General features: G+C 51.0%; 1 protein-coding gene across 1 annotated transcript in view; it reads right to left on the bottom strand.

Moving 5' to 3' along the window:
- Positions 1 to 14,256, bottom strand: part of PDLIM1 (PDZ and LIM domain 1) — a 42,390-nt gene that overhangs the window by 12,468 nt on the left and 15,666 nt on the right. Inside the window, exon 3 of the mRNA XM_040607605.1 lies at positions 9,541 to 9,625. Within this exon, the coding sequence (XP_040463539.1) occupies positions 9,541 to 9,625 (85 nt within the window). The remainder of the gene's footprint in view (positions 1 to 9,540; positions 9,626 to 14,256) is intronic.

Consider the following 14,256-nt stretch of genomic DNA (forward strand, 5'->3'; position numbering starts at 1 on the left):
GTGGGAAGAGACCACTGCTAATACAAAAGACTCTCCATGGGCTGTGATGGCCAGCTGCCAGAGACTTCTTCAGGGTCAGAAGTATGAGTTATCACCCAGCCCTTCTGGGTCTGCTGCAAACTGGAGGCTTCCAGCAGTATTAGTGGATACTTAGAAACACTGGTTGCAGTAAGAAAAGGGCCAAATCCAAGTTAAATAAGACATGAGGTAAGACTCTTCTGAATCACAGGCAGCACTAACAAAAACGGGGAAATTTCTAATCCCCACCATCAGTTCAGCAGGCTGGGAACTGGCAGCCTCGGGCAAAGGTAACAACATCCAGGGCTTATTTCTCCCCAGAGAAGACGCTTGATCAAAGCAAGGAGAAAGAAAGTACAAGATGGCCTCACTAGAGCAGGCGTAAGAAAGACCTGACGTTCACAGAGGTGGCTGAAAATCCCAGGGCGAAGAGACGGCACGAAAACGTGACTGTGAAGCGCCTCAGCCAGCTGCAGAGGCTGGGCCAGGCTTCAATGCAGGGCGAGCGCCCAGCGGTGCAGGATGAAGCGGGGCCCCTCTGAGCAGGCCGGGCCCCTGGCTCCCAGCTCTAATTAACACAAGCGGCTCCCCCCCAGCACCACACGGGCAGCTACTACCAGTCCTTGCTTCCATACGTGTACCGCAGCCAGGTGAGGCTCCGCTGCCCTGCGAGCATCGCACGGTGCTGGTGTGGTACGGCTACGGGGCAGACTCTCGCTAGGAACAAGTATGAGTGACTTCCCCTACGGATTTTTCTTTATGTCACTTCCATGTCCCCAGCTTTCCGTAGGCAGCTGGCTGGCACTCCCAGACCGACAGATGGGGGTCACCTTGCTTCGCAGCACTCTAACGCTGTTGATGGCACCAGGCACAGCACAGGGTCCCTCGGAGGAGAGCAGCGCGGATCCCAAGGTGCTCGTGGGTTGCAAGTCATTTGAAAGCAATGGACGAGCTCAAGCTGATGAGCAGGGGGTGGCGGGACTGCTCTCCCACCGCTTTCTGGCCGACACAGATGGACGCCAGCCACGAAGCTTTCCCACGCAGCAAAGGAAGAAAGACCCTGGAGTAATTAGCTAATCTCCCTTTCTTGCAATCTCATCCAAAGCACATAATAGCACTTATAAAAATAGTCTTTCCCATGGCAGAAACTTTTAGTTAAAGTTAAAAGTTAAAGTTTAGTTAAAAAAAAAATATTACTTCAGCCTGTATATCACATCATGGGGAAAAGTATCAGCGATCTTCTATCAGCATTAATGCTGGCCCCGCGCTTGGAGACCACAAGTAGGAGAGGGTGTCAGACGTGCACATAAATAGTCGGTTTGATAAAAGACAGAGGCAGGAGTTTGAGGCTAAAGGGGTTAAGCTCTTAGGTCAAATAGGCTCAAAGTTGAAATCATGCCACACGTATTGTGGAAACATTTAAGTACTAAACAAGAATTAGAGAAAGGGAAGTAATTTAAAGTCTTTTTTTCTTTTAAATTCTGGTTTCCTAAGGAAGGAAGGCGTCTCAGTTACACACTCCATGTGCATGCGGGCACATTACCACCTCCAGCAAGGACCTTTGAATCTGTCAGCCAAGCCCAAAATCAGTCTGACAGCAACGGAAGCCTCGAGGATGCTTAAGTTCTTCAAGCACTGAGAAAATGGACAGCCAGACAGAGGAGAGAGACTGAAATCACATTAGTACCTTGGCTCCAAGAAGAACTGCAAGATGCGCTCAGGCACAGAATCCACACAGGAGATATTTGGTCTACTTTGGGCCACCAGGTAGGGTTTCTGCTGTGTAATAACATCCAAGACCATAAATTAAGCTTTCAAAAGTGTCAGCACACCTGTTTTAAGTCTCACGTGGATAAAGTCCACTGATTGTAAGGGGGTTTATAACAGATTAAATAGATACTGGTGCAGAAAGTGGTGTCTGAAGGTTAGGTTAGAAAAATCCCATCTAGAGAACCGCAGAGAAAGTAGCTGACCTGAGTGCCTATAGACAAGGATTACAAGAGCAGTAAACATTATAAAGGGCATTTGGATAATCCCAGTTCTCCAGCCCTTCCTGTCATGCCGTGCTGCTGCTTTTTCTGTGCTGCTGCTTTTTCTGTGCTGCTGCTTTTTCTGTGCTGCTGCTTTTTCTGCTCGAGCTGTGGAAGGAATTTGCAAAGAACAAGTGCTTTCATGATCCCAAGATCAAAAGATAACGTGTTCTGACCATCAAAATGTTTACCTAGGGATTTACCAGAACTGCCAATCCAGGCCCCGCACTGTGCAGCAGTTTTGTTAAAGCCCCAGCTCCTGGATTCATGTGTTAATGCGAGGGTGTCTGACTTAATACTGGAAAAAAGAAAAAAAAAAAAAAAGAAATGTGACACTCCCAAAAACCTGTCCACCAGCAGGAAAGTGAAAGATGTTAGCACAAAAAGACCACTATACCATGCACGTGTGTCGGGGCAGCGCGGGGTTGAGATGCCTGGGCTCTGCCACATCTCAGGCTGTGGCGTGCCCAGGACCAACACAAGGAAAAGGGGGCAAGTGGCATTAAACAGCATCCCTGGCTGGGGCACGGGCTGCAAGGGCAGGCAGCGATGCTCTATTTGCAGTGGAAGAACTGGCAGGCAGGCACAGGGACGTGCTCTCATCCAGCCAGAGCATGGCCCGCTCTTGGTCACGTACAGAGCAGTGTGACTCATTAGATCTTTTCAGAAACATCTTCGGCTGCCATCAGTGGGCTGCAGTCAGCAGCGAGCAGGGGTACCGGCAGCGGTTATTTCAGCCTGAAGCCAGGGTATGGAAGCTCCCAAGCCTCCAGGTAGGATATTCAAGAGCAGTATTTTACCACCATAAACCGATACCGTGACAGTTACATTGCTTTGCCTGCACAGATAGCAGCTTCGCTCCCCTTCTCCCTTTGCAGAGGTACAACCCCAGCAGAGCTGGCAGCGTGGCTGGCAGAGTGGCTACAATGGATGAGCAGCTGCAGACTCCTCTGCCACGGCGCTGCTTCTGAACTCCAGAGGGGTCTCAACCTGCTTCACTTTCAGTACAAAGCCATTCCTCCAGCAGTTCCTCTCCCTGCCTGAAACTGCCTCCTCTACATAAACGAGCTCCACCTGGCTCCCACATGCTCCCAAGTCCCCCAGGCACCAGTGCAAAATCCCCCATCCCAGAGAAAGAAGCTATTTCCCAATCCTAAGGATGAACAAGGTTTGTAGTACCCCAGCTTTAGGTCAAATATGCAGGTCTCCTGCCAGATGAGGTTTCTGGGTGCCAGCTGTTAGCAGCAGCAGCCCTCTCCAGGGGCAGACAGGGACACTGCAGTGCCACCCCTTCCAGCTGGATGCCAAGGTGCTTCCCTGCCATCCTGGCTCTCCTGGCAGGGAGCTGCCAGCTCCGGTGTCAGGCTGCAGGAACAGGGAAAACATCCCTTTGCCGGGGCAGGAAGCAGCTCAGCATTTCCTACTGCCCCAGCCGCAGGCTGCGTCATCTGGGAAAACAAAGGCCCCTTTCTCCCCACATCCCTCCCGTGCCAGGCCACGCTTGGTGATGCAGAAGCCCAGCCTGTGACACCCCCACAGCTACATCAGCCGCCACCTCCATGCCCGGGGCCAGCTAGCGGCATGGGTGGCTGCTTCCACACACCAGAGATGGACGCGGCTACCAGCATGGGACCCAGGGCTCCCGGGCAATTCCCAGCCGTCCGCGAGGCAGGCAGGCAGTGCAGGGTGAGCCACCTCCAGCAGCTGAGCTGGGGCACATCCCCATGCCGCTGGGGCATAAAGCCACCTGGACACCTCCACGGCCCCACATGCCCTTGGCTGGGGACAGTCAGGGGTGAGGCTGGGCTCTGGGGTCCCATCTGCCACGCGGTGACACGGCCAAGGCCATCCCAGCTGCACTGACCTCACCGCCACGAGAAACAGGAAAAACCTGGAGGCTTTTTGTACTCTCTAAATAAACTAAACTGAGAGGCGAGGGCAAGGGCAGCCTCTCCCTGGAGCAGGGTTTTCCTCTCCTGAAGGCAGCCTGCAGGGCTGGGACCTCAGGGGTGCTGGCTGCTGCCCCCTGCCCCCTCCCAGGGCATCTCCCCACATCCCCCAGAAGAAAGGCAGGTCGAAGTAGGGAGTGGGAGCACTGCTTGAAGCCACCAAATACTAGTTTCAGGTGTGGAGTCATGATCTAGCAACCAACCAGCATAGTTATTTCCTAAAGCTCCAGCTCGTGGAATCAGGGGATTCACTCCAACCTCATGTTATTAAAAAAAAAATAATATATAAAAACTTAGCACCCAGGCTCTGCAGTTGCAGGGGTGAGCGACAGCCTCCAGGGCCCCACAGACCCCCAAAGCAGCCGGTGGAACCAGCAAAGCCCACTGCCCCACCGAGCCCAGGAACATGGGATGCTTTTGCTTTGTCCCAGGTCAGAGCCCAGAGGCTTGGGGCAGGCGATCCTGGATTGCACACCTCGAGAGCCACACCAAGAGGAAACAGGATTAAACATTTCTCAGTATAAATGTTTACTCAGCTCTAAGAAAACGGGCCCCTGACCAAACCTCAGCAAACGAGATCACGTCTTCACGGCAAACCCTACCCCATGCTATGTTTCATCAGCTGCGATCACAAGCATTAAGAAGTGCCTTTACTTTCACCTCTCCCTCTGTTATTGTTTGGGGTTTTTCAGCTATGGAAAGATCTTTTGCAATGCTTTGAAATCAGATTAGAAATTAGGAAGGGTTTGGGGCTTTGTTATTGTAGGGGGGTAAAACAACAAGGCTGGCTTCCCACATCCTCTCCCTCCACATCCCCGACACATTCCACATTCATGCGGTAACGCCTTTTAACCGAAAACAGCAGGTCACGATATGCCAGTGTGGTTCCCCTGTCTGAAACACAATGTTACTTTATATACCTCTTGCTTCATGCATTGCCCACACATGCACAGCCTTATCAGAGGCCAAGGCGGCCACACACCCAGTTTCTATAGCCCCTGCCTTCCCTGTCTCCAAGGAGATAAAATACACAGGATGGAAACAATGACATCACTCCACAAGGATGAGGATGAGACGGGCATTCTCAAGGAGCCTTGGGAAGGCAGAAGCGGCTGCCTGCCTCTGCCAGCCCACAGACACCCTGATTCACCTCCGGAGCCCTCCAGCTGCACACCTGGGGGCTATTTCTCATTAAAAAAAATAAAAAAACAAACAAAACAAAACCCCAAACATGCTCACACACTTGAAAGCCAGTATCTTCTGTGGTCCAGAAGAGCTGACCTATCCATGTCAACCCAAGAGCTGTAGCTGACATTCCTGAGGGGTGACGCTACTGCCTGTGCCTCCTGCAAACGGGCTGTGTGTCCTTCGGGAGCCGGAGGCGTTTCGGAGACAGCCCTGGGGCTGACTGCCCGCACTGGGGCTGACCGCCCTCGAGCTGGTCCCTCACTGGGGCTGACCACCCTCGAGCTGGTCCCTCAACTCCTTCCCCACATGAGCTCACTCAGCTCCCAGACCCAGACCCCACTGACGCAGCATCCTGCAAATACAGGGGGGAGGAAAAAAAACCAACCACCAACAATGGAAAACCAACCACCTTTCTCCCACGGAGCCCAGGAGGGATAAAGAATTTTGCTGTTTAACTTTACCAGGGGGCAAGAGAGCCCCGCCTGGGTGCAGAGCTCATGCCTGGGCAGGGTCAGCAGGGAGCACGGCTGGGTCCCAGCGCCATGCTGGTCCCGGGGCAGTGCCACCAGCCTTACAATGCCCTTGGTCACCAAGAAACTTGTTCTCGCTCGCTGCCATCACTTTTCTCAAGAAATGTTCCGCAGAAGGGAGAGGCAGATGTGTTATTTTAATCTTTCCCGCTGCGGTGAGGAAACGCTCTCGATGGGAAAATGGCACTGAGTGATCGCCCTTAGGATCTGGGTGAGAAGTGCAAGTGAAATAGTTGGGCAAATATACTCAGCCTGTCATTTCCTTCCCCTAACGTTGCCATGGTTGCACCCAAAACAAAGCTGGCTCCGCTGCTGAGCCATTACCACTGACAAGCTGCGGCACCTTTGGATGAAGTCGTCATCACTCGCCTCAGCCTAAATTAATTTAGAAGGATAAAGTTAATGGTAATGAAATAATAATGAGGCTGTAGCTCTTTCATGGGCAAAGGTCAGCTCAGACAACGGAGTCAGTCTTGGGATTCGGGACTTTGGGGAATGCATGGGGGGTTGTAGAATGCCTTTTTATTTTCCAAAGGCACAGAAAAGTATCTTGAACTCACATTCCAAGTAAGGGAAAATACTTCCACAGGATGACCCAGCATTTCACCATGCATCAGCCTCCAAACGCATCACAGAAGTAAACAAACAGTCCGTTTCAAATAGGGTAAAAAAACATGCAAGCAACCATCTTAAAATATGTAGCTAGCCATACAGTTCTTAAGACAGCCTGAAAAGTAATTTCTTACCTAGTCATTTAACTGCACCAATAAAGTGGGAAGAGGAAAAGAAGGTGGACAAGTGTGAAAAATTCCAGTTTAGATATTCTGAATGAAGGGGAGACAACATCGAACTATCTAATTCTAAGAAAGGCGGAATCTTAATTTGAAGAACTGCAGTCCAATTTCCACAGCAAAAGTTTTAAAGCTGTTTCTTCTGGGTTTTGAGCCTGAAGTGAGTCCATGCACATGCACAATGATAATTCTGCATTCAAAGGGCTGTGTGCAGAACCAGTGAGAAACATCGTCAGAGGACCTGGATCAGGACTTAAATGAACCACTTGGACTCAGCATGTCCTGTTTTCTTTGGTAAGTGAATTAATAACCGTTCTGCACAAGGCTGTTGCCAAGGAAAGCAAATATATTGCTTTCACTGGCAAGCAAGTTACAAAAACCTGAACAGCTCAGCGCTGCCTTTGAAGATTCAGCTCTACTCACAACTTCCACCAATCCTGCTGGAAAAACAAGATCGGCACCTTTGTGGTCAAATCCGTAGCAGTTTGCCATGTTGGTATATACATGCACAGCATGTGCCGCTCGTCTGCAGCCAGGCTGGCTGAGATCCCTGGTGATGCTGCAGAGACACAGCCCCAGAGTGACTTGGCCGATGCTTGCCATGGCTCTGGCAGGAGCCAGCACGCTCCGCTGACCTCATGCTCCAAGCAGACAGACCTTGCCACAAACCTTACTTGCTGAAGCCAGCTACTGAAAAAGGAAACGGCTGTATATTTAAAAAAAGAAAACAACAAAATCCAAAACCAAACCAAAACCAACACAAAAAAACCCAAAACCAAAAAACAACAACAAACAAAAAGAAAACCTTAAAACTTGGTGGCATTTGTGACACTTTTCTTTGGCACCACAGACTAGGATGCTCAGGCGCCGTTAAGCTGTAAGAGCACATGGGAGCTTGTGGTTTGGAGACACGATGCACCTTCCCTCATGCTGCTGAACTCCGGGCGTGCGGCTGGCAAGCCCTTTAGAGGAAAGCCCTGTGCTCTGAGCAGTGGCAAGCCCCACTCACACTGGCGACTGCAAAGGACTTAATTGGCTTCATTTTAGGGATGGGAAGAAGACAGACAAGATTTCAGTGAGAACTTGAGTGTTCCTTTCACACCAGGAGATAACTCTTCCCTCATCAGCCATCACAAGGGGTCAAAGCCTAATTTTCTGGCAACAGCTGGTTCCTACTGCAAGACTAAGACCAGGGTCACTGTTCAGAGATAAAGTTTGTAACAGGAATCTCTCCACAGCCGATTTCTCACCAAATTCTCCTGCTGAAGTCAGTGGCAGGTTGGTATCAACAAATTCAGTCATGCCACACTTACAGACTGGCAGCATCGGGACACCGACAGAGTGGCCGGGGCTAGAACCAGGATCGGGACTAAGGTTCAGGTTTAGGAGGGGGTGTGCTCCGCCGCCAGGATTATTGCTGAATCCTGCACAGCCCGGCCTTCGTGATGCCTAGAAAGCTGGGCATGGCTCGTAAGGCAAAGGTTAGAGCTAAGGTCCAGCCCTCGCACCCGTGTTTCTTACCAAGTTGCAGGAGGCCCCCTCCAACAGCCCAGCGCTGACGCAGGTACATGCACTCCACCCTTGAAAGCCATCGATCGGGGTTAAAATTGCCATAACAAATGAGTTTAAGTGGGGACATCAGTTAATTAAAATAGACTATATGTTTAGGTACTTGACCAGCAGTGGATATCCACCCAGTGATCCAGGCTGGGCTGAGGGTAAATGGGGGGGGGTGCAGCTAGTGGCAGGGGGCTGCAGCAGCAGGTTTCTTGCTGCAGTTAACTTTAGCGAGCTACATTAAACTCTTGCTTGGTGTGAGTAGTGCCCTATGGTTAATACTGGGTCATTTAGCTAGATTCCTGTTCATGGCTGAGCAAGGGACTTAGCCTTGAGGATCAGGTCTCCCGCTGAATTAAAGAATAACCCTCCGCAGCCTTGCAGCAAAGCCTTGGTGCAGGCTGCCCCGCTCCTCCGGCATGGGATAGCCCCCAGGCCTCAAGCTTTGCAGCAGAACTTCTCCAGAGCTTGAGCAGCAGAAGGTACGGACCAGATCTCAGCTCCATGATGTCACAGGCAGGTGTCACCGTGTGGCCCCAGCCCAAACCAAGTCCAGATGGCTCAGTCCCACACTGTGCCCTGGACGAGCTGTGAAATACCTGGGGAACCCTGCACTGCATGCTGCAGCCAAGCCACAGGCAGCAGCTGGATGTAAACGGGGATGCGGACAGATGCCAGTGCCAGGTCTGGGCAGGGTGCTGCCGCACATGTGCTACTTTAGGTTCTGGTCCTTTCCAACTCAGATGGATGTATTAACTTAATTAATTGCAAAGCCAAAGTAGTTTTATCTCTACTTATTTTGCTAGAAAGACTCACGTGGGATGTGTGCTAGGGCCAGAATCCACATCACTGCCCCAGTGAAAATCCAGAGAAACGCCACTGATGTCAGCGTGGTTACTGTTGATTTTCGCGGTGTAACCCTCTAAGCCCAGCCCAGGCGATGCCCTCGCACAGGTCGCTGTTACTGCTACGTTCACTTGGCAGAGGCAGCGGACCAAGGAAGCAAAGCTGTCAACAGGTTAAAAACCAGCCTCCTAGAGGGAGGCTGCACAGTCTGCCACACGGATACGGATACGTTTACAAACGTAAAAGGCTGGTGTGCTTCTCTCTCACACTCTCCACAGTCAGGCTGTTAGCAAGGAAACAACGCAAAATGACCAAAATACCCCTGCAGCAGAAAACACTGTAAGAGTGAATCATTTTCCTCCCCTCTCAAGCCCTTTCTTATCTGGGCAAAGCAGTGATTTACTGAGGTGCAAGAGCCAGCGCCCCAACCCGAGCAGCTTGCCCAGGCATCAGCCTGCTCACTGCCACCGAGGGAGCCAGGCTTCCGAGGGTCATCTCATTTCTGGGAGTTAGGGGGCAGGGTGCTGTCCCCAGCGCGACCCACCGAGTGACACGTGCTCAGCCCCTTGGAGGGTCGGGCCAGGAATGGCTCTGAAGCCGTCCGGGAGCTCGCAGTTACCCCGTTCCTTACCTGCGGCTGAGAGGCCAGGTTCATCTTGTAAGGGTGCGTCTTTCCCTCCTCGTTCACAAGTGGCGACCAGACTTTTGACTCCGTTCTGCAACACACAAGTTTTGAAGAGTTTATGTTATCACCAGTGAGCATTGCTGTTGTTATTGGAAGACTTGAAGTTCCTCCCTTTCCCAAATATTTCTCCAGTCTTTTGCACAGAGCACTATCCACATCAGGATGAATCCAGAGAGCCTCACTTCAGGCACGTAATTTGGGTCACTTAGTTACGTTGTATGAGGTCCTCCGAGAAAGATAGGATCTCAGCAGGGACTGTCCTGGCTTATCCCATGGGACTCCAGTGGCCACACATCAAGCGTGGGCTCCAACCCAGGCAGTAGAGTTGGTAGAGCTGGGAGTCACCCAGTGGCAGAGGCTGGAGATATCTCTTAGATGGAGACCCTTTAATTAAGTGGGACAATTCAGATTACTGTGTGTTTCAGCCTTCATGGGTAGCTGGGAAGAGGAACAATTCTTGTCTGTGTTGACTATACAGAGAATGTTTTGTTCCTGAAAGTTAGTCTGCCTTGGATAAGCTAGAAATATTTTTGGTTTGGGTCTCTGGGTTTTTCTTCTTATTTATACAGTGGTATCCATGCTGAACAAACAGAGGGGTTTGGGAATTATGAAAAAAAAATTTTTTTTTAAATGGGTCCAAGTCTGCAATGGGACTAAGAACTGAGATGAAAACTGTGTCAGAGAAAGTCTACATAACCTTTACTGGTCTGTGGGCTGCCCCAATTACCCACAGCAGCCTGAAACACAAGGCGAGATCTATGACCAAAACCGACAGCTTCTATCATCATCATTGTTTTGGTGTTTTGCTACGTCCCAAAGAACAAGAGACAAACAAGTGGCGAGGGAGAAGCTGAGTGCTTAGATTTGCTTGAGATACTTTGTGGGAAACACACGCTACCTGCATTCCCCAGAAGCACAGGCAGTAGTTAGCATCTCAGATGGACTAAACAGTGCCGCTCTTCCCGAACTTTTCAATAGCAGGGAACAAGTGGCTGCAGTGTTGTGGAATGAAAACCGCTGCTCAACGCTAAACATTACATCACACAGCAACCAGATGGCCGACAAACTCTTGGGATGAGTTTTGAAAACCATGTCCTGTTTTGACAGGAGCCCTTTGTGGAATCTGCAACTGCAGATAGATGCGCTTCCCAGATATTTGTGGGACCAGGCTCAGCTACAATTTAAGTACTTAGTTAGCAAAACAAGGATGCTTGAAGTAAATGGGTAACTGGAAAGAGACTTTAAACAGGAAAGTCTTATAAAACCAACAAGGGTGGAGAAACAGGGTGCGGAGCTACTCAGGATAAATTCAATCTGCTCTACACCATTCCTCTAAAAGCCCTCCAATGGCAGGACTTCTTTTTTTTTTTTTAAACAGCTCAGACTTGACCATGATGCACATGTATATCCCAGACATTTGCTGCATAAATAGTATTTTAATACTCGTAGCTGGAGCATAGCTCAGTGGGAGGAGATGGGAGGCAGCATCCTCACGCAGGCAAAGGGAGAAATTTCATCGCCCTGATGTTACCTCTGTCGCACCCTGGACTTTACACAGAAGAAACCCGAATGGAGCCTGCTGTACTGTCCTGCCCTTCACAGGGACATGCACAGACACCGGTCGCACCAGGTGTCCTGTGCTGGCGTTCAGGCACAGCAAACCTTTGACCACAGGTGACTGCATCCTGTGGGCCCAGCCCCAGTGCCAATACCCCACATCCTACATCACCCAGATCCTGGTGGCTGGGAAGCTGGGGCACCCAGGCTAACGAACACAAACCTAACCACCGCATGGGATCGGATCTATGCCTATCACCTTATCCCAGCAGCTGCTGTTACTGGCTGCGCAACATTTCCCAGGTGGGCACAAAACAACCATTCCCTCCTCGCTCCTGGCAACTCGTGCTTTAAGGTGCCTGAGGACCCAGCAGTTCCACCCAGACTGTGGCTACCAAGCCTACCAAAGCCACAGCTGCATTTTGCACATGGAGACTGTGTTTGTGCAGAGGGGAGCAGCCCGCCACCTGATGCAAAGCCTTATTCCTCGACAGCGTTAGCACATCATGTGTGACCAAGTTTCATCTCCTCAGGAAAAACAGGGGACACAGCAAAGCATATGGAAGTCAAACACACCCTGGCTGGCAGGGCAGGAGCAACTGGATGTTGGCTGAAAAGGCAAGAGCAGTTCAGAAGCATTAAACACTTCAGCTGGTTCCTAGTGTGAGGCACCCCCATGCCAGTTCTCACTAGCTGTGATCCAAGTACTCCTGAGGCAGCATTTTCTCTTACAGCAGTTCAAATATACGATCAGATTTCGGAAGTGCCAAAAGCCCTTATTCAGACAGAAAACTGAAGCTCAGAGCAGGCCAAGGGGTGAACTCAGAGCAGAAACTCCCCCCCAGGCACCTGCTTTCACCCTGCCGCCCCTCACCCAGTGCGTTTGGGGCGATGCAGCACGCTGGTCCCAGTGCAGGGGAGGCAGCCAGCCAGCTCCTGCAGCCAGCGGGGGCTTTGGACCAGATTTTTCTCCCTTATTTATAAGCAAGGCAAAAAGGCTCTAGTCTGCTTCCCAGCCTGCTGCCATTCCCATCCATCACTGGATATAAATGGAAGCAGCAAGGTCACTCCAGGCTTTACTTCCAAGTCAGTTTAAAAATTATCCAAACAGAAAGGTTAAATAGCCCACGCGGCTGTCCCTCTAAGGCCGGGAGGATAAAGCTTCCCTTTGTCTCCACAGCAGCTGCAGCAGAGCCCTTTAGCCGCTCTCCACAGCCCATTTATAGCCCCAGCGAAGTGGCAAAGATGAGGCGGCTCTGCCCAGCAGGGCCTCCCAGGTGCTGCCCTGTCCCACCGCATGGGCTGTGGGCCATCAGTAGGACTGCATCGCAGGACTGCCATAGTCCCAGCTCTCCCACCATGGGACAAGAGGGAACAGCCTCAAGCTGCGCCAGGGCAGGTTTAGGTTGGGTATTGGGGAAAATGTCCCCACGGAAAGGGGTGGCCGAGTGTGGACCAGGCTGCCCAGGGAGGGGGTGCAGTCACGGCCCTGGTGGTGTTTAAAAGACACATAGATGTCGTGCTGGGGGACTTGGTTTAGTGATGGGTTTGGCAGTGCTGGAGTAACGGTCAGACCTGATGGGCCTTTTCCAACCTAAATGATTCTATAAGGGTTTCCTGGCTCTGCTCCTGGTGTCAGCGCCTGCATTTTAGTGAAGTGTGGCAGGAAGAAGAAAAATAGCACCTAGAAGTTCGCCCTGCGTCCCACTGCTGGCCCAGGGCGTGTTTTCCGGAAGGCTGGGAAACGTGGGTGCACGGCCCAGACGGGAGGGCAGATTGGTTACACTCACCCTGTTTGTATCTTACCTATACGTTTCATCTCTTATTTATATGAGGCAGGGAAAAGGCGTCAGAGCAGACGGCTCCAACCCAGCCTCAGCAGTGGTGCCTCCAGTTCACAGCAGGCTGCCATGGGTAGGCTAGAGTGGCTTTCTGAAGGATTTTTTCCCCAAATCTGGGGAGAGGACCCTCAGCCACAAACCCACCTCTGCAGTCCCCTCGGCGAGGCTGGACACCTGCACCGAGCGCGGCCACACTGGCAGGGCTGCCCCATCCCTCTCAAGTGGCGGTGGGGCTGGATGCCCACCAGCCTGCTGGGGAACCCCACCCTGCCTTTGGTGAAAGCCAGCAGGCTTCGACATCCCCCTAGGCTCTCACAGATTCCTGCTTAAATTGATGAATATTTATGTTATGACATGGTTTCTCACACCCATTCTTTCAAACGAGATGCCAGCAGGGAGCAATGCCCAAACAGTGCAGAAAGAGAAGACAAAACCATGGCACAAACAAGCCCTGGAAGAAGTGCCAAGCAACTTTATTGCAGACACGTGGATATACAGACTCCATCATGTTTGCAGTTCATACTTCCGTGCTGCTTCCTTACTACAGGGCAGAGAGTAACCCAGACAGGGCCAGGGACTGAGCCGAGCGTTTGCTCTTTCACCCAGGCAGAAACCCAGACCCAAAGTTAGAAAGACATTTCTCTGGTGCTAGTCGGGATGGGGGGGGTACTGGCAAGAAGGGGAGGAAGGAAACCGCATGCAAGTCAAGGCAGGAATCTGGAGAGGTATTTACGAAATACAACATTTTTCAAGAAGCTTGGCTTGAACATGGTGTAATATAAACATTATAAGAGTCGAGATTTTGCTATCAACGCTTTGCGTGCGGAGCTGGGCCATAGCTTCCAGGGAAAATTCAGAGCCGGAAAATGAGGGTCTGATGCTGCGTGCCAGGAACTGCGTAAGTTCCCTAAAGAAGAAAGGCACGTTTAACATTCCCATTTCAAACACTGGGATGGACGTGACTTAAATACCAACCAAAGAAGCAAATAAACCCGTAATGACTGAAAAGTTCCTTGTGACACAAAGTTTGCTAGCTGAAAAAGCGAAGAGGAAAGACTTAAAGAATTCCTCTCTCAAACCCTCCCCAGAGTTTTAGAGAGGCATTTTAATTCTGTTTGTTTGGAAACTAACTACAAGAGCGCTCAGGCTACCAAAGCTTTTAATCAGCCTTTTAGCTACAACAGCTGCAAAGTACATGCCCTTGGATTTAATCACTTTTAGCAACCATCCCTTAATGGACACACTCACTTTGGCGAGCGAAGCC

Source organism: Falco naumanni, chromosome 9 (assembly GCF_017639655.2).
Source record: "Falco naumanni isolate bFalNau1 chromosome 9, bFalNau1.pat, whole genome shotgun sequence".
NCBI classification, from domain to species: Eukaryota; Metazoa; Chordata; class Aves; order Falconiformes; family Falconidae; genus Falco; species Falco naumanni.